Below are 18,868 nucleotides of genomic sequence, written 5' to 3'. Positions count from 1 at the left end.
TAACATTTTATCTTTATCTGAATCCAGAATCAACTCCACCAAATAACGTTTCACAGTAATAAATCGAGACAGTATCAACAGATGGCACCTAAAAGTTGAAACATTTGTTTGTGTTTCACATGCTAATCACTTTAACGAATTTTCTTTTACGAAATTAACAAAAAAGCGATTAGATCAAAATAATATTAACGTACAGTTAGCAGAAGTGAGGATGTAGAAAATGTTACACAAACTGTCAAATGAGCTTATATTTGCCCTTTTCTGTCATTTAAACATTTCAACAATAGTTTCATGACCACCCACATGACCCCAGTTTCTCTTTCCCAAACTCCCTCAATGGATTTTTAAGGGGTTTTAAAATTACTCGGTGATGCAAAATATTGGAATCGCTTATTTAAAAAATAAAAAATAGAAAAACAATAATAAAAGAGCGGGAAACGAAACAACGGGGAATCTTGGGGAGTTGTGGGCGGGACTATTATTTATCCGCCTGTGATTGGCCCTCGTGATGCTTTGAGTTGTCCAATGAAGTACGAGTTTATGGGTTTGGCCTATGAAAACAGACAATCAGAGAAATCCCGTATCGCTTTGAAAATTAGCATAGGGCAGTGAATAAATACCTCTGCATCACACAAGAGGAAACATAACTTTGTCAGTCTTCTGATCTCGTATCATCATGCCTGAACCAGCAAAGTCCGCGCCCAAGAAGGGCTCAAAGAAGGCCGTCACCAAGACCGCCGGTAAGGGAGGAAAGAAGCGCAGAAAGTCAAGGAAGGAGAGTTACGCTATCTATGTGTACAAAGTCCTGAAGCAGGTTCATCCTGACACCGGCATCTCCTCCAAGGCGATGGGCATCATGAACTCCTTCGTCAACGACATCTTCGAGCGCATCGCCGGTGAGTCGTCTCGCCTCGCGCACTACAACAAGCGCTCCACCATCACTTCTAGAGAGATCCAGACCGCCGTGCGTCTGCTGCTGCCCGGAGAGCTGGCCAAACACGCCGTGTCCGAGGGCACAAAGGCCGTCACCAAATACACCAGCTCGAAGTGAGACGTGCCTGACTTCAACTAACCCAAAGGCTCTTTTAAGAGCCACCCATCTTCTCAGATAAAGAGATTTAATTCTAATAATTTCGATGAATCTTAATATTCACACTAACAACACTGTCTAAGCTTTGAGGACATTGAGGCTGAGCACGTTTCATAAACCTAATCCATCTTTCAGTCTGTCATTAATTAAAAAAAAAAAAAAAAAAAATGAAAGTAAGGTTTCATCTTTGTTTTCCTTGCTCCTTTACAAATTTATAGAGCATTTGTTTCCAGAAAATAAACACTGCTAAAACATAATTTTTCATCACGAATAGAGATACTTCAGTTATTATTGAATAATAACTTGAGATACAACACTGAACGAGTAATTATTTATATATGAGCAATGACTGTGCTAATGCCAGTGACAATATCTTATTGTTCATTGAATTGACATGCTAAAATAAGTTATATAGTATGAGCTCTAGCTGTTTATTTGAACTAAAATAGTTAAGAGGGCCACCACTCTTTAAGTGAATTGTTTAACCTAGTTGAAACAACAAATTAATATAAGCTATCATATCAATTTATTTGTGTTTATGCTACAATTTAAGTTCATCTAAATCAATGTTGTTTGTTGGTTGAAGATAATTTAATTAGAAGTTGTAACAACCGTTTGATTGATGCAAAATGTTTAATTTGCTTTAAGAGTTTATTATGTGGACTGGACAGAAAAATCCACAATACATGTACAGTGCAAGAAAATAAACTGTGAATATCATAGCAAAAATCAATTACTTCTGATTCTTATATCTTTTTTAATGCAAAGGATTGCTCTATAAGTTATGGTCATTGCTTAATATGTAAATTCTGAGGTTGCTGTTGTGCCCAATTATGACCATGAAGAAATGAGAAGCCATAGGAAATGGATAAGAGGCTATGCTTATTCATTGGAACAAAATAAAGATAAACAATGTTTGCATCAACATCTTTATGCATGGACTATGTTTGCACACGTTACTTGCTCACTCACTCATTCTTAATGGAAAGCCGTAACAATCAGAGTTCCTCTTTCAAGCACTTAACGCAAGTTATTTGTTTTCCAATCTATTGACTGATAGCTCTCCTGTCCTCATGTTGAGAGAAATCGTACTCGGTTACTATCGTAACCTCGGAGTATTGCGTAGCTATACGCAGTGGGGAAACTCCTTTTCCTCGATAATACTGAAGCCTAAAATGTAAAATGCATTTGCAGCTGCACAGCTAGCACAGTGTCTTGCTCACTCATATGCTGTGCTGCGGCAACTGCGACGTGAAGTGTGTCGCTGAAGGAGATAAATCTGCTATAATGGCTAATTCGGGCTCTAATATAGTTTTAGCCACGCCCAAATTGGCGGTCTCTGACATGTGTCGGCGCGCTGCTAGCTCATTGGCGCACACGTCAAAATGGGCGTGGCTAAGACTATATTAGAGCCTGAATTCGCCATTATAGCAGGTTCAAATCGACTGAAGCGACAAACTTGCCATGTTACTATAGTGCGGCCGGCTACGCAATACTCGTTCCGTTACTCTCAGGGAACCGAGGTTACGATAGTAACCAAGTACGTTCCCTTTCGAGAACGGTAACTTTGTATTGCGTAGCTATACCCAGTGGGGAAGCCATGTAAAACGCTGCACTATAGGTAACTGGTTGCTTACTGCAGCTCAGGACTCCTGAGCTCACAGAAACAAGCCAGAACCCAAAGTATATATATTGGAAAAGACCGGACAACGTCGGGTCTAATAATATATATAATGTCAGTAAACTCATACCCAACATAATATACCAATAAGACCGGACACCGTCGGGTCTATTAAGTATAAGGGATATCAGAACTGGCCAAAGGCGGGTTTTATAATAATAATGGATAATGTGCTTATGAACAGTGACATAACACGTAGATAAGACCAGACACCGTCGGGTCTTAATCATACCGAAAGGACCTTCGTTTGCAGGGAAGGTACCTCCATGTTATAGAACCTCATAATGTGGAAGGAGAGGACTAGCCGGCTGCCGCACAAATGACCTGAATAACCCATGACGAAGCCATGCCTCTAGTCGAATGGGCTCTAGTACCTATAGCGCAAATCTGACCCACTGAGGTGTATGCCAGAGATATGGCTAGGCGTGGATAAGACTATATTAGAGCCCGAATTCGCCATTATAGCAGATTTATCTCCTTCAGCGACACACTTTACGTCTCTGACTCCTCTGCAAGCCTTCGCTGTAGAAACAAGCCATTTACAGCCTGAGTTTTACAGCAGACTACACCTTCAACACCCGAAGTCGTTTTTCTCCTGTTTTCCGCTCTCCTGTGGCCATCTGACGATCGACGCATATCCTTTTCATTGCATTATTGCTACTGTGTTTGCGCTGCGTTCACATTAGGGGTGTCGCAATATACCGGTGTTTAACGATAATCGTGATATTCAAAGCAGGAAATATCGACATCGTGTTAATTTAGAGTGTGACAATATACCGGTATTGGCGATAACCACAATGGTAAAAATGAATAGGACTCTTATGATAACATGACACGTAAATACTCCAGCGCCAGTACCTGGTTGACCTCTCAGGTGGCAGTATTGCACCCGCGGACACCTATCAAATAAGAAGACGGCGCAGTGCACACCCGTGCCCGCGCAGCTACACTCTGAAACACTCTGTCCACACCCGAAAAAAGTAAGCTCGCCACAGTATGGAGTTCTTCGGCTTCAAAGAAAACAGCACCTTAAAGGGGGTCACACACCGGACGAGAAGCGCAGTGCCACGTCTTTAAAATTCGAACACATTATTCTCTATGAGTGTCCACACACCGGCGGTGCCATTCGGCTCTGTCCGCGGCACCCAGACACAGAAATTACCGCAACACAGAGCGCCATTTATATCGTTTTTATATTACATTTACATTATATTTGTCTCAAATCATCGTAAATGACTTCACCCTGTGCTGCAATATACATTTAATTTTACATTAATATACAGAAATCATCTGCTTGAATGAAAATTGCTGATGTTATCGGATTTTCAGGTCATATTCTCAATTCATTCAGTTAACGGATGCTCTGAGGTAAAGTGTTCAGATCACAGAGTCAGCAACTATTGTATTTAATTGTACAGTGCAATCATAACATAGTAGGCCTACAGACATTATCTTAATTTCATTATGTCCTTAAAAGGACACTCGGTTACTAACGTAACCTCGGTTCTCTCTAGAGAGGGAACGAGTGTTGCGTAAGTTTAGCTTACGCTACGGGAAAACTCCTTTTCTCGAGAATACTGAAGCAAAAAATTATCCTTTAATTTTTAGAATGTAAAACGCATTTGCTGCAGCAGGCAGACATAGGCGAGACAGCTCGCGCGCCTATTGGCTGCTCTGCGGCAACTGCTGCAACCTATCAGTGCGTCTTGGCATGACTCCAGCGCCAATGGGAAGCCTTCCCGCGCTGTCGTCATAGCCCGCCAGAACAGGGTGTGGCTTCGCCTATACAACCCCACTGCACAGGTTGCACAAGTGATTTCAGTCGACTAGAAGCGAAAACCAAAGTGCAGCACAAGCACGGCAGGCTACGCAACACTCGTTCCCTCTCTAGAGAGAACCGAGGTTACGTTAGTAACCGAGTGTCGTTCTCTTACGAGAGTACTCTCGTGTTGCGTAAGTTTAGCTTACGCTACGGGAACCCTATGTAAAACGCCGTGCGTGCTGAATTTCAAACACTTATGTCCCAAGGGCAGTGCCCGGGGCTCATGTAAAGTGAAGCAATCACAGCGGCATAACAGGGCGGGACGACTCTGTGTTATGAGATAGGTGCATTAACGTGTATCCATACAGTTAAGGCAGTAGGACCACCTTAAACTGCGTAGGCCACAGGACTTGCAGTATATCAACAGTCTAGTCAAACCGAGTTGGGTAGACAACGTTAATATAGCATTATCAGACTGAGAGCAGTCTGGCCTGTAATGCGGGTACTTCCAGGTTATAAAACCTTACAAATGTAGACAGCGAGGCCCAGCCTGCTGCCATACAAATGTCATGGATAGAAACCCCACTTGACCATGCCCACGACGAGGCCATGCCCCTAGTCGAGTGGGCCCTCACCCCCAAAGGGCAGTTTAGACCTTTGGATGCATAAGCTGACGCAATAGCGTCCACTATCCATCTGGACAGGGTCTGTTTCGAGATGGCTAGCCCTTTAATGCGGCCACCGAATGGAACGAAAAGCTGCTCCGATTGCCTGAAAGCGGCGGAGCGCTCCACATAAATCCTTAATGCCCTCACCGGGCAGAGAAGGTTAACCCCTGCCTCACTATCAGACATAGGGAGGGCCGAGAGGGAGATAACTTGCACTCTGAAGGGAGTCGTAAGCAGTTTAGGGACATAACCGTGTCTTGGTTTGAGGATGACCTTAGAGTCATTAGGCCCAAATTCCAGGCACGTAGCGCTTACTGAAAGCGCGTGCAGGTCGCCCACCCGTTTTACTGAGGCTAGCGCCAGCAGAAAAGCGGTTTTAACCGATAGGTATTTTAAACAATAGGTATTTTATCTACCGTGTGCAGTGGTTCAAACGGTTCGCCCTTTATGGCCTCGAGGACCGTAGAAAGGTCCCAAACCGGAACCGAGGGTGGCCGAGGAGGATTCATCCTCCTATCACCCCTTAGGAAACGAATTATGAGGTCGTTCTTTCCTAACGACTGGCCATTTGCAGGGTTTGTGAACGCTGCTATAGCCGCCGCGTACACTTTGAGCGTGGAAGGGGTTCTCCCGCTGTCCAACAGCTCTTGTAGGAAAGAAAGAACCACCGTTACCTCCCCTTTTAGCGGGTTTAAATCATGAGCTGAGCACCACTCAGCAAACACTGACCATTTAGAGTTGTAAAGCCGTCTAGTAGACGGAGCTCTTGCCTCTGTGATCGTGTTCAGCACTCCCTCTGGGAGGTGCAGTGGTGGTAGTTGATCGCCCACACATGCAGAGCCCACAGCTCGGGGTATGGGTGCCAAATCGCTCCCTGGGCCTGAGACAACAGGTCTTTCCTCAGCGGAATCGGCCATGGAGCCGCGCTCTCTAGTTCTACCAGTTCTGGGAACCAGACTTGATTTTCCCATAGCGGAGCTATGAGAAGTATCGAGCATTTGCTCTCCCTGAGTCGTTTGATTACCTGTGGTAACAGAGCGACCGGGGGAAAAGCATACAGCGGGCGTCTGGGCCAGTTTTGGGCCAGCGCGTCCATCTCTTTCGAGAAGAACATTGGGCAGTGAGCGTTGGCTTGCGACGCGAACAGGTCTACCTCTGCTCTGCCGAAAACGTCCCAGATATTTCGCACCGTGAGGGGGTGCAGGGACCACTCTCCTGGGGAGAGCTTTGCCCTGGATAGCATATCTGGGCCCACGTTCAGGACGCCCGGCACGTGCGCCGCTCTCAGCGAGCGCAGATTGTGCTGGCTCCATATGAGGAGGCGCTTTGCTATTGCAAAGAGGCTCCGGGATTTAAGGCCGCCCTGGCGATTTATGTAAGACACCACTGACATGTTGTCTGTTCTGACTAGAACGTGGTGGTTCCTCATTGCAGGGAGGAAGAACTGAAGGGCATTCTCGACCGCTTTCATCTCTAGACAGTTTATGTGGAGATGCTTTTCTGCGTTTGACCACAGGCCCATAGAAGGTCTCCCTTCGTATAGGGCGCCCCAACCCGTGTTGGACGCATCTGTCGAGACCACTTTGATTCGTGAAGCGATGCCCAGGTTCACGCCTGACTGGTACCAGCCGGATCTCGTCCACGGTTTCAGGGCGGAAACGCATGTCTGATTCACCATGAGACGGAGCAGACCTGAGGTCCATGCTCGCACTGGTACTCGCCGTCTCAACCATAGTTGAAAAGGGCGCATATTCATCAAACCCAACTGTAGTACTGACGAGGCTGAGGCCATGAGACCCATCATCCTCTGGAACACTCTGAGGGGGAGATTTTTCCCCACAGTGAATGTCGCTGCCAGGCGCTGTATCACTGCCGCGCGTTCTCACGTCAGGCGCGCCACCATACAGTTGGAGTCCAGTTCTATCCCCAGAAAGGAAATTTTCTGGCTGGGGAGAAGAATGCTTTTGGCCCAGTTGACTCTGAGAACCAACTGCTCGAGATGGGTCAGCAGTAGTGTTCTGTGTAACAGCAATTCTTCTTTTGACTGTGCTATAATTAGCCAGTCGTCCAGATAGTTCAGGACTCTCACGCCCCTTCGTCTGAGGGGCGCGAGGGCCGTGTCCATGCACTTCGTAAATGTACGAGGTGACAAAGACAGGCCGAAGGGAAGAACGGTGTACTGATAAGCCCGGCCCTCGAAGGCGAACCTCAAGAAGGGCCTGTGACGGGCTGCTATTTGGATCTGAAAATAAGCATCCTTCAGATCCACTGATATAAACCAGTCCCCGGGTCGAATTCGAGCGAGAATTTGTCTGGTTGTAATCATTTTGAACGAGCGCTTCACCAGCGCTTTGTTCAGGTGTCTGAGATCTAGTATAGGGCGGAGCCCGCCATCCTTCTTTGGTACTAAGAAGTAACGGCTGTAAAACCCCGACTCGCTTCCTGCCGAGGGGACTGCTTCCACAGCCCCTTTTCTCAGTAAATTCGCTATTTCGGTGCGAAGTTGGTGTGCTACTTCCTGATTCACCGAGGTTTCGACCCGGGCTATGAAGCGCGGTGGTCTGCGAGCGAACTGTAGCGAGTATCCACGTTTCACTATATTTAGCACCGAAGCCCCTGGAATGCTTTCCCACGCTTTCGCGTGAATGGCCAGGGGTAGAATGAAATCTGGGTTGTGGTCCCTCATATTCGGGGACCCGGAGACCCAGCCATGATGACGTACTTCGATCATCATGTTCATTTCGAGTGGGGCATACAGTGCTTCGCGCAGTATTTCTGTAACTGGCGGCCCAGTCGTGAGCGCGGGCAGCTGCTTTGATACAGATACAGCTCTGTGGGCTCGCGACGCGTGGCGCTGCGAGCTGTTCACAAAGTGTGTGCGCTGAGAGGCAGACATGTGACCTGCACTCACCACACTGGCAGCGCGCGCGCTCACACATTGGGGCTCTACGTGTGTGCGCGGCGCAGATACAGTCATATTCACAAGCGGGGGTGAGCGCTGTACAGCGGGCACATTTCCTACACTTAGAACATGAATGGCGTGAGCCGGTTTGACTGATATGGACCCTGTGGTGGTGTGGGACACTGCATGGGTAGTGCTTGTGTGTAAGAGTGAACACTGGGGAGTGGGCACAATTCTTACACTTAGCGGTCGGGCGGCTTGAGCCAGCTTTATTGTTTTCGACCTTGAATGAGTGTGACACACAATGAGGGTAGTGTTTTCGTGTAGGGGTGGGCACTGGGCAGTGGGCACCTGTCCTACATTTAAGACACCTTCGGCCTGAGCCGGAATATGACCCGAAATAATGCTCTTTTTGAGAGATATGTGGGTCGCCGTGAGAACGGCGTTTATGTGCAGGCGAGCGAGTTGTGGAACTGACTCGTTGGTTGCTGGATACACCCTTCGAGTCGCCTCTGCTGAGGGAACTGAGAGAGGGTTCGTGCATACTTCGATGGCGGTCCGGCCGCGGCGGGGCTTGACCATCGGCGTTTTCCTAGAGTGGCTTGGAAGACTTGGGAGGCTCAAAGCTCGGCGCGAGCTTGTGCCTGGGTCCCCGGGCGGGAGGCGGTCTGCGGCGGCTGGCGGAGCGCGAACGCTGACGTGCATCCCGACCCTGGCGTTGTGAGGTGGGCAGAGGAGGCGGTGGGGGTGCTGTTTTCCGAGCGGGCGGCTGCTTCCTAGCGCGGCCTGCTGCGGAACTAGAACGCTGCGGCAGAAAATGTCTCATGGCCTGGGACGTTTGCTGCACCTCTGTAAAACGCTCCGTGAAGCCCTTCACCGAGGGACCGAACAAACCCGCTGGTGACACGGGAGCGTCGAGGAAAGTGGCGCGTTCAGACTCGGACATGTCGGACAGCGTTAGCCACAGGTGACGCTCAGTGACGTGAGAGCGGCCATGTTGCGGCTGATAGCTTGAGCAGCGGTCTTGGTAGCTCTGAGAGCTAAATCTGTTGCGCTCCTCAAGTCCGTCACGCACTCCGCAGATGGGCCAGCCTCGTCCAGTGACCGGAGAAGGTTGGCCTGGTGGATCTGCAAAACGTCCATGGTATGCAGAGCGGAGGCAGCTTGACCGGCGGCGGCGTAGGCGCGACCGATCAGCGTTGAAGTCGTTCGGCAGGCTTTAGTGGGTAGGCTCAGCTTGGACCGCCATCCCGCAGAGGGCGACGGGAGGAACACAAAGATATCCCCTGTGTTTCGCGCCGTCAACCGCAGAGAGCGTCGAAGAGACAGAGGATTTTAGCCTGGCTGAGTATGGAGCTCCCCATGACTTGGAGAGCTCATCATGCAGTTCGGGGAGGAAGGGAGCGGGCCTCAAAACAGGTGCAGAGCGGCGTCCAGGCAGAAAGCAGCCATCCAACCTGTTAGGCGCGGGCTCCTTGGGCGTTGACCACTCGAGGGCGAGGTCTTCTACGGCCTTAGTGATAAGACGGAGAAGCTCGGCGTTGACAGAAGCCCTCACGCTGGATTCCTGCGTCGACGGGGCGGGGTCAGGGATGGAGCCTGACCAGCCCTCACTCTCGGACGCCAGAATCGAAAAGCTGTCGTCCTCCGCGATGTCCCGCTCCATCTCGTCGGGCGCCACGACAGCGAGGCGTTGGCCGTCGAGAAAAGAGACGGGGGACTCAGAGAAAGAGGCTCGCGGGGACGCCGCCGGCGAGTGCTCTTTCACAGAGACTTCTGGTGGCCTTTGTGAGCGGCGCTTTTTACGGCGCGGCCCAGCAGAAGGCGTAGAGATAGCGGTTTTGATGGCGAACAAAGCCTGTCGAGCCCGCAGGGTCGAGAGAGGCAAAGATTCGCACTCACGGCAGCCGCCCTCGGCGAGCGCGTGATCCGCGTGGTCCTTTCCAAGACAAGAAGCGCACAGCTCGTGGCGGTCCCCGTCGCTGAGAACGGCTCGGCACGAGCCACAGGACATGATGGGCATTGAAAAATGCCTTAGCTCTTTTAGAGGAAAAAAAATGTGCGTGTCGCAGCGGCGAACACACACGGAGAGATTGTAAAAGGATATGAGCGCCGGGAGCGCAGCAGGTACGGCAAGCGAAGGTGGCGAATATCCAGCCGGGTCCTTGACTCGAGCTCGTCCCGCTGATATGCTGATATACGGCGTTGCTCTCTCTAGATCCAGCAAAGTCCTTCGCTGAAGGAGACGAAATCACTTGTGCAACCTGTGCAGTGGGGTTGTATAGGCGAAGCCACACCCTGTTCTGGCGGGCTATGACGACAGCGCGGGAAGGCTTCCCATTGGCGCTGGAGTCATGCCAAGACGCACTGATAGGTTGCAGCAGTTGCCGCAGAGCAGCCAATAGGCGCGCGAGCTGTCTCGCCTATGTCTGCCTGCTGCAGCAAATGCGTTTTACATTCTAAAAATTAAAGGATAATTTTTTGCTTCAGTATTCTCGAGAAAAGGAGTTTTCCCGTAGCGTAAGCTAAACTTACGCAACACTCGTTCCCTCTCTAGAGAGAACCGAGGTTACGTTAGTAACCGAGTGTCCTTTTAAGGACATAATGAAATTAAGATAATGTCTGTAGGCCTACTATGTTATGATTGCACTGTACAATTAAATACAATAGTTGCTGACTCTGTGATCTGAACACTTTACCTCAGAGCATCCGTTAACTGAATGAATTGAGAATATGACCTGAAAATCCGATAACATCAGCAATTTTCATTCAAGCAGATGATTTCTGTATATTAATGTAAAATTAAATGTATATTGCAGCACAGGGTGAAGTCATTTACGATGATTTGAGACAAATATAATGTAAATGTAATATAAAAACGATATAAATGGCGCTCTGTGTTGCGGTAATTTCTGTGTCTGGGTGCCGCGGACAGAGCCGAATGGCACCGCCGGTGTGTGGACACTCATAGAGAATAATGTGTTCGAATTTTAAAGACGTGGCACTGCGCTTCTCGTCCGGTGTGTGACCCCCTTTAAGGTGCTGTTTTCTTTGAAGCCGAAGAACTCCATACTGTGGCGAGCTTACTTTTTTCGGGTGTGGACAGAGTGTTTCAGAGTGTAGCTGCGCGGGCACGGGTGTGCACTGCGCCGTCTTCTTATTTGATAGGTGTCCGCGGGTGCAATACTGCCACCTGAGAGGTCAACCAGGTACTGGCGCTGGAGTATTTACGTGTCATGTTATCATAAGAGTCCTATTCATTTTTACCATTGTGGTTATCGCCAATACCGGTATATTGTCACACTCTAAATTAACACGATGTCGATATTTCCTGCTTTGAATATCACGATTATCGTTAAACACCGGTATATTGCGACACCCCTAATGTGAACGCAGCGCAAACACAGTAGCAATAATGCAATGAAAAGGATATGCGTCGATCGTCAGATGGCCACAGGAGAGCGGAAAACAGGAGAAAAACGACTTCGGGTGTTGAAGGTGTAGTCTGCTGTAAAACTCAGGCTGTAAATGGCTTGTTTCTACAGCGAAGGCTTGCAGAGGAGTCAGAGACGTAAAGTGTGTCGCTGAAGGAGATAAATCTGCTATAATGGCGAATTCGGGCTCTAATATAGTCTTATCCACGCCTAGCCATATCTCTGGCATACACCTCAGTGGGTCAGATTTGCGCTATAGGTACTAGAGCCCATTCGACTAGAGGCATGGCTTCGTCATGGGTTATTCAGGTCATTTGTGCGGCAGCCGGCTAGTCCTCTCCTTCCACATTATGAGGTTCTATAACATGGAGGTACCTTCCCTGCAAACGAAGGTCCTTTCGGTATGATTAAGACCCGACGGTGTCTGGTCTTATCTACGTGTTATGTCACTGTTCATAAGCACATTATCCATTATTATTATAAAACCCGCCTTTGGCCAGTTCTGATATCCCTTATACTTAATAGACCCGACGGTGTCCGGTCTTATTGGTATATTATGTTGGGTATGAGTTTACTGACATTATATATATTATTAGACCCGACGTTGTCCGGTCTTTTCCAATATATATACTTTGGGTTCTGGCTTGTTTCTGTGAGCTCAGGAGTCCTGAGCTGCAGTAAGCAACCAGTTACCTATAGTGCAGCGTTTTACATGGCTTCCCCACTGGGTATAGCTACGCAATACAAAGTTACCGTTCTCGAAAGGGAACGTACTTGGTTACTATCGTAACCTCGGTTCCCTGAGAGTAACGGAACGAGTATTGCGTAGCCGGCCGCACTATAGTAACATGGCAAGTTTGTCGCTTCAGTCGATTTGAACCTGCTATAATGGCGAATTCAGGCTCTAATATAGTCTTAGCCACGCCCATTTTGACGTGTGCGCCAATGAGCTAGCAGCGCGCCGACACATGTCAGAGACCGCCAATTTGGGCGTGGCTAAAACTATATTAGAGCCCGAATTAGCCATTATAGCAGATTTATCTCCTTCAGCGACACACTTCACGTCGCAGTTGCCGCAGCACAGCATATGAGTGAGCAAGACACTGTGCTAGCTGTGCAGCTGCAAATGCATTTTACATTTTAGGCTTCAGTATTATCGAGGAAAAGGAGTTTCCCCACTGCGTATAGCTACGCAATACTCCGAGGTTACGATAGTAACCGAGTACGATTTCTCTCAACATGAGGACAGGAGAGCTATCAGTCAATAGATTGGAAAACAAATAACTTGCGTTAAGTGCTTGAAAGAGGAACTCTGATTGTTACGGCTTTCCATTAAGAATGAGTGAGTGAGCAAGTAACGTGTGCAAACATAGTCCATGCATAAAGATGTTGATGCAAACATTGTTTATCTTTATTTTGTTCCAATGAATAAGCATAGCCTCTTATCCATTTCCTATGGCTTCTCATTTCTTCATGGTCATAATTGGGCACAACAGCAACCTCAGAATTTACATATTAAGCAATGACCATAACTTATAGAGCAATCCTTTGCATTAAAAAAGATATAAGAATCAGAAGTAATTGATTTTTGCTATGATATTCACAGTTTATTTTCTTGCACTGTACATGTATTGTGGATTTTTCTGTCCAGTCCACATAATAAACTCTTAAAGCAAATTAAACATTTTGCATCAATCAAACGGTTGTTACAACTTCTAATTAAATTATCTTCAACCAACAAACAACATTGATTTAGATGAACTTAAATTGTAGCATAAACACAAATAAATTGATATGATAGCTTATATTAATTTGTTGTTTCAACTAGGTTAAACAATTCACTTAAAGAGTGGTGGCCCTCTTAACTATTTTAGTTCAAATAAACAGCTAGAGCTCATACTATATAACTTATTTTAGCATGTCAATTCAATGAACAATAAGATATTGTCACTGGCATTAGCACAGTCATTGCTCATATATAAATAATTACTCGTTCAGTGTTGTATCTCAAGTTATTATTCAATAATAACTGAAGTATCTCTATTCGTGATGAAAAATTATGTTTTAGCAGTGTTTATTTTCTGGAAACAAATGCTCTATAAATTTGTAAAGGAGCAAGGAAAACAAAGATGAAACCTTACTTTCATTTTTTTTTTTTTTTTTTTTAATTAATGACAGACTGAAAGATGGATTAGGTTTATGAAACGTGCTCAGCCTCAATGTCCTCAAAGCTTAGACAGTGTTGTTAGTGTGAATATTAAGATTCATCGAAATTATTAGAATTAAATCTCTTTATCTGAGAAGATGGGTGGCTCTTAAAAGAGCCTTTGGGTTAGTTGAAGTCAGGCACGTCTCACTTCGAGCTGGTGTATTTGGTGACGGCCTTTGTGCCCTCGGACACGGCGTGTTTGGCCAGCTCTCCGGGCAGCAGCAGACGCACGGCGGTCTGGATCTCTCTAGAAGTGATGGTGGAGCGCTTGTTGTAGTGCGCGAGGCGAGACGACTCACCGGCGATGCGCTCGAAGATGTCGTTGACGAAGGAGTTCATGATGCCCATCGCCTTGGAGGAGATGCCGGTGTCAGGATGAACCTGCTTCAGGACTTTGTACACATAGATAGCGTAACTCTCCTTCCTTGACTTTCTGCGCTTCTTTCCTCCCTTACCGGCGGTCTTGGTGACGGCCTTCTTTGAGCCCTTCTTGGGCGCGGACTTTGCTGGTTCAGGCATGATGATACGAGATCAGAAGACTGACAAAGTTATGTTTCCTCTTGTGTGATGCAGAGGTATTTATTCACTGCCCTATGCTAATTTTCAAAGCGATACGGGATTTCTCTGATTGTCTGTTTTCATAGGCCAAACCCATAAACTCGTACTTCATTGGACAACTCAAAGCATCACGAGGGCCAATCACAGGCGGATAAATAATAGTCCCGCCCACAACTCCCCAAGATTCCCCGTTGTTTCGTTTCCCGCTCTTTTATTATTGTTTTTCTATTTTTTATTTTTTAAATAAGCGATTCCAATATTTTGCATCACCGAGTAATTTTAAAACCCCTTAAAAATCCATTGAGGGAGTTTGGGAAAGAGAAACTGGGGTCATGTGGGTGGTCATGAAACTATTGTTGAAATGTTTAAATGACAGAAAAGGGCAAATATAAGCTCATTTGACAGTTTGTGTAACATTTTCTACATCCTCACTTCTGCTAACTGTACGTTAATATTATTTTGATCTAATCGCTTTTTTGTTAATTTCGTAAAAGAAAATTCGTTAAAGTGATTAGCATGTGAAACACAAACAAATGTTTCAACTTTTAGGTGCCATCTGTTGATACTGTCTCGATTTATTACTGTGAAACGTTATTTGGTGGAGTTGATTCTGGATTCAGATAAAGATAAAATGTTATACTTGACTCTGATTGACTTAAGTCAAAACATTGCCTCTTTATGTGGCAGAGTGTGTGGCTCTTAAAAGAGCCGTTGGGTTTGTGTGGTTTCTCCTGGTTTCAGGCGTTTATCCGCCGAAGCCGTACAGGGTGCGTCCCTGTCTCTTCAGCGCGTACACAACATCCATGGCGGTGACGGTCTTTCTCTTGGCGTGCTCGGTGTAGGTGACGGCATCGCGGATCACGTTCTCCAGGAACACCTTCAACACTCCGCGGGTCTCCTCGTAGATCAGACCGGAGATGCGCTTGACGCCGCCGCGGCGAGCCAGACGACGAATGGCGGGTTTGGTGATTCCCTGGATGTTATCGCGCAAAACTTTACGGTGACGCTTAGCGCCTCCTTTCCCGAGTCCTTTACCGCCTTTGCCTCTACCAGACATGTTTCACTTTGACTACTTTCCGTCGATCAATGAAAGACAATAAAGAGATGCTCTATGCGTTACAAGGAAGCCTTATACATTCGCTTACAGGACCTGACAGAAACCATGCAGCGCCGTGTCACATGACACACCCCGCCCTCAAAATATAGCTAGGGCATGTGATTTAATCCCAACCCTGACCTTTGTTTCGTATAAAAAATTGTGAAATGTATTTCACAAAGATCATATATTTTACAGTAGTAACTGGTTTATAATGAAAAGTGATTTTCAACAAACTCACCAAAGTGAATGAAGACGCCATATCACAATATTAAAAGTAAAATGAATAAATACAGAGTGGCACATCTGTTATATCTTCTGTGTATGCCTGTTTGTGTTTGTACATGTATCATTTAAGTATTATTTTCCTTAAACACAAACAATGACAAACAAGACAGAGACAAAATTACTGTATTAAAACTGCTATGCTAAAATGCAGGATCATGTTTGAGATACTCTTTCACAACTTTACTGACTGCATACATTTGGACTCTTAATCAGTACTGGAAAATAATCAGCAAAACATCATTTCATGTCACTTTTTATATCATCTTATGATATAAAAAGACTTGAGTAAAACATAGTCAAATGAGTTTTTCTTTATTTTGATTTTCTTATATTTGATAGCCTATATTTTGATAGATTTCATGAGTTGTATCTCCCATGATGCTCTATTAAGGTAAAAAGTATGACATGTCTAAGGTCCTGTTTTCTCCTGGAATTAATATATGTTTCGGTCGTTCGGATCACATGGCCGACGCTAAATACATGTGTAAAGCTTGTCCACTTTCCACCACTTCCAGAGGTAGAAAACGCATTTGACCGAATTGCTTTCCCAGTGTAAACGCTCATGTGGTCGAATGTGTTCGAACAGCCACAAAAGACCATCTACTCTCCGCCTACTGACCTAATGCGTAGACATTATGAGAAGTGCTCTAGCCAAATGGGATTTAAACTTTATCGGCTGGAGACCCAAGTTTGGTTTGAAGATGGAAAATCACCATTCCTGATTTCTAACACACGTTCTTGCGGCTGTCAGAGCAGAAACTAAAGCTTTCTGTATGTTTTCCCTCCGTACAAAGCCCATACCCTCCCATAACGTTGTTAATGTTCAATTAATGACGATTGTTATTGGCAGCTTATTGCTTATTTTACTGAATAATATACTACTTTCCGCAAAGTCTGAATGTCCAGCACCATGAAACACAGAACATTTGCTCAGAAATAATTCCTTTTGCCATTAATTGTTATAATCCAGTGAGATGTTTGTAAAACAGCCGGTATGATCTGATCTCACTATCATCAAGTCTGTGATTACATGAAGAAACTGACTAAATCCAGAAGAACTGAATTCAGCTCAAGTAATTGCATGGATTTCATGCTATAGTTGCTGTTGATATTTAATGTTGTCTTTATATATTTCCGTCTTAAAGCATGACTTTTCAAATATTAGGAAATGATGGGCACTAGTTCTCGAACTTTGGAGTTTTCTCTGAAAGCCTATCTCCTTATTTCCCTCCAGCTCACACTACATCTCAACCAAAAGCCTAAATCAACCACACCATGTGTTACAGGACAGAAAACGTCCAAAACACATGGCCAGCAAACTACAGCCAAGGTTTTTTATATAATTTATTTGCCATTTTCTAATGAAGGAACTCCCAATAATCAGACACATGAAATTGGCCGTGAAAAGGATACTTCCGTGTTCAGGGGCCCCGTGGAAGAGCTTATTTTCCTCAAAATGGATGAGGACAACGGGGAAATGGCTCTCCGAAATCTCACGGAACAGTTGAAAGATTTCAAAGAGCCCTTTACATTTCCTTTTCATTTAGAGAAGACATATAGTCTTTTTTAATAAGCATGCAATGAAACAATGGGACTGAAAAGTAAACTGTTATTTTCAAGAGTGTTAAGTTGATAAATGTCCTATTTATTATTAGGGCCCAAGCCCTGAAAGGGCGAAGGCCCTATTGTTTTCGGTAGGATTATTTATTATTATTATTATTATTATTATTATTATTATTATTTTTCTGTCAACCTTTCGGGCACTTTTGAGACCCTTAACGTGCTCGAAAACTCTTGAAACTTTGCACACGGGTCAGAACCCGCGGCCATCAGGGCCGGGCTGAAGCTGGTACCCGGGCGTGGCAGGGGGGCTCGACAGCGCCCCCTTGAACGGGGTCCGAAAACTTGGTCCATAAATCAGACACGCTTGCATGTAATAATATGAAACTCGGTACACATATAGATCTCATCGGGCCGAACAACTTTCGTACTTTTACTTTTTACGCCAGCCCAACAGGAAGTCGGCTATTATGGGTTGTTTTGAAACGCATGCTGTGGAATTTAATGTACTCCTCCTAGAGAATTCATCCAATCGCCTCCAAACTCGGTCAGCATGAAGTCAAGACATTGAGGATGCTAAATTGCGGACAGATTTTTGATATCTCGAACGGTTTGGCCGTGGCAAGGAAACGAATTTATGGCGAATAAGGGACACAGGAAGTGTGTTATAACTTCAGCATACATTATCTGATCTTGATGAAACTTCAGCAGTGAGTTCGTTGTGAGAGGCCGAACACAAGGATGTGACTATTGTGAGTCAAAGTTATAGCGCCACCAACTGGCAGCAGGAAGTGTGTCACTTTCAAAATGCTTTGAAATCACTCTCTTATTTTTACCCGATTTGCTTCAAACTTTATGTGTATAATGTAGACACACGGCAGATGTAGACCTGTGAAAGGATTATTGATATCTTAGATACTGTTGCCATGGCAACGCATCAAACTTTAATATTCTTTTTTGATGCTTTTGAGACTCTTAACATACTTGAAATTGCATGAAACTCGACAGACACATCACACTTATTATCCAGTAGACATGGGCAAAGTTTCAGAAACGGGCGTGGTGAGGGGCTCAGTAGCGCCACCTTTAGTCAAAAATGGGGGCTTAGTTTTACCTAGAATCACAAAACTTGGTATGTATATTGTTCTTATCGAGCCGGACAACTTTCTAATTTACACTTATTAGCTCAAAGCAACAGAAAGTCAGATATTTTGGTTTGAATGTGATTTTTTGGAGAATTTTCTCTCTCTCTCTGTCTCTGAGTGTGTGAGGGGTGGGGGTGATTTGTCAGTTGAGTGAGATTTACTTTTTCATTTGTTTTTCAAGGTTTCTGGGGCTTTTGGGTCCCTAAACGTGCTCGAAAACTCTTGAAACTTTGCACACAGGTCAGAACCCGCGGCCATCAGGGCGGGGCTGAATCTGGTAGCCGGGCGTGGCAGGGGGGCTCAACAGCGCCCCCTTGAACGGGGTTCTAAAACTTGGTCCATATATCAAACACGCTTGCATGAATTCATTTGAAACTCGGTACACATATAGATCTCATCGGGCCGAACTACTTTCGTGCTCTAAGTTTTACGCCAGCCCAACAGGAAGTCGGCTATTTAGGGTTGTTTGGAAACG

At 45.7% G+C, this 18,868-nt stretch overlaps 3 protein-coding genes across 3 annotated transcripts; 1 reads left to right on the top strand and 2 right to left on the bottom strand.

Annotated features, from left to right (window-relative positions):
• The first annotated feature begins 517 nt into the window (after nt 1-517).
• On the top strand, nt 518-1,125 carry LOC307151404 (histone H2B). The gene has a single exon (XM_079859407.1). It carries the CDS (start codon nt 677-679, stop codon nt 1,049-1,051), a length of 375 nt encoding a protein of 124 aa, XP_079715533.1. The 5' UTR covers nt 518-676; the 3' UTR covers nt 1,052-1,125.
• Nucleotides 1,126-13,816: 12,691 nt separating this feature from the next.
• Nucleotides 13,817-14,428, bottom strand: LOC307151405 (histone H2B). The gene has a single exon (XM_079859408.1). It carries the CDS (start codon nt 14,263-14,265, stop codon nt 13,891-13,893), a length of 375 nt encoding a protein of 124 aa, XP_079715534.1. The 5' UTR covers nt 14,266-14,428; the 3' UTR covers nt 13,817-13,890.
• A 567-nt stretch (nt 14,429-14,995) lies between these two features.
• On the bottom strand, nt 14,996-15,395 carry LOC307151411 (histone H4). Its single transcript, XM_079859414.1, has one exon. It carries the CDS (start codon nt 15,359-15,361, stop codon nt 15,050-15,052), a length of 312 nt encoding a protein of 103 aa, XP_079715540.1. The 5' UTR covers nt 15,362-15,395; the 3' UTR covers nt 14,996-15,049.
• Nucleotides 15,396-18,868: the final 3,473 nt, after the last annotated feature.

This window comes from Squalius cephalus, assembly GCF_949319135.1.
Source record: "Squalius cephalus genome assembly, chromosome: 23".
Taxonomy (NCBI): Eukaryota; Metazoa; Chordata; class Actinopteri; order Cypriniformes; family Leuciscidae; genus Squalius; species Squalius cephalus.
Note: the sequence above shows the minus strand (reverse complement) of the source record. Positions and strands in the feature narration are given on the sequence as shown.

Coding starts and splice junctions, on each gene's coding strand:
- LOC307151405 (XM_079859408.1), bottom strand. CDS start 14,265: ATGCCTGAACCAGCAAAGTCCGCGCCCAAGAAGGGCTCAAAGAAGGCC.
- LOC307151404 (XM_079859407.1), top strand. CDS start 677: ATGCCTGAACCAGCAAAGTCCGCGCCCAAGAAGGGCTCAAAGAAGGCC.
- LOC307151411 (XM_079859414.1), bottom strand. CDS start 15,361: ATGTCTGGTAGAGGCAAAGGCGGTAAAGGACTCGGGAAAGGAGGCGCT.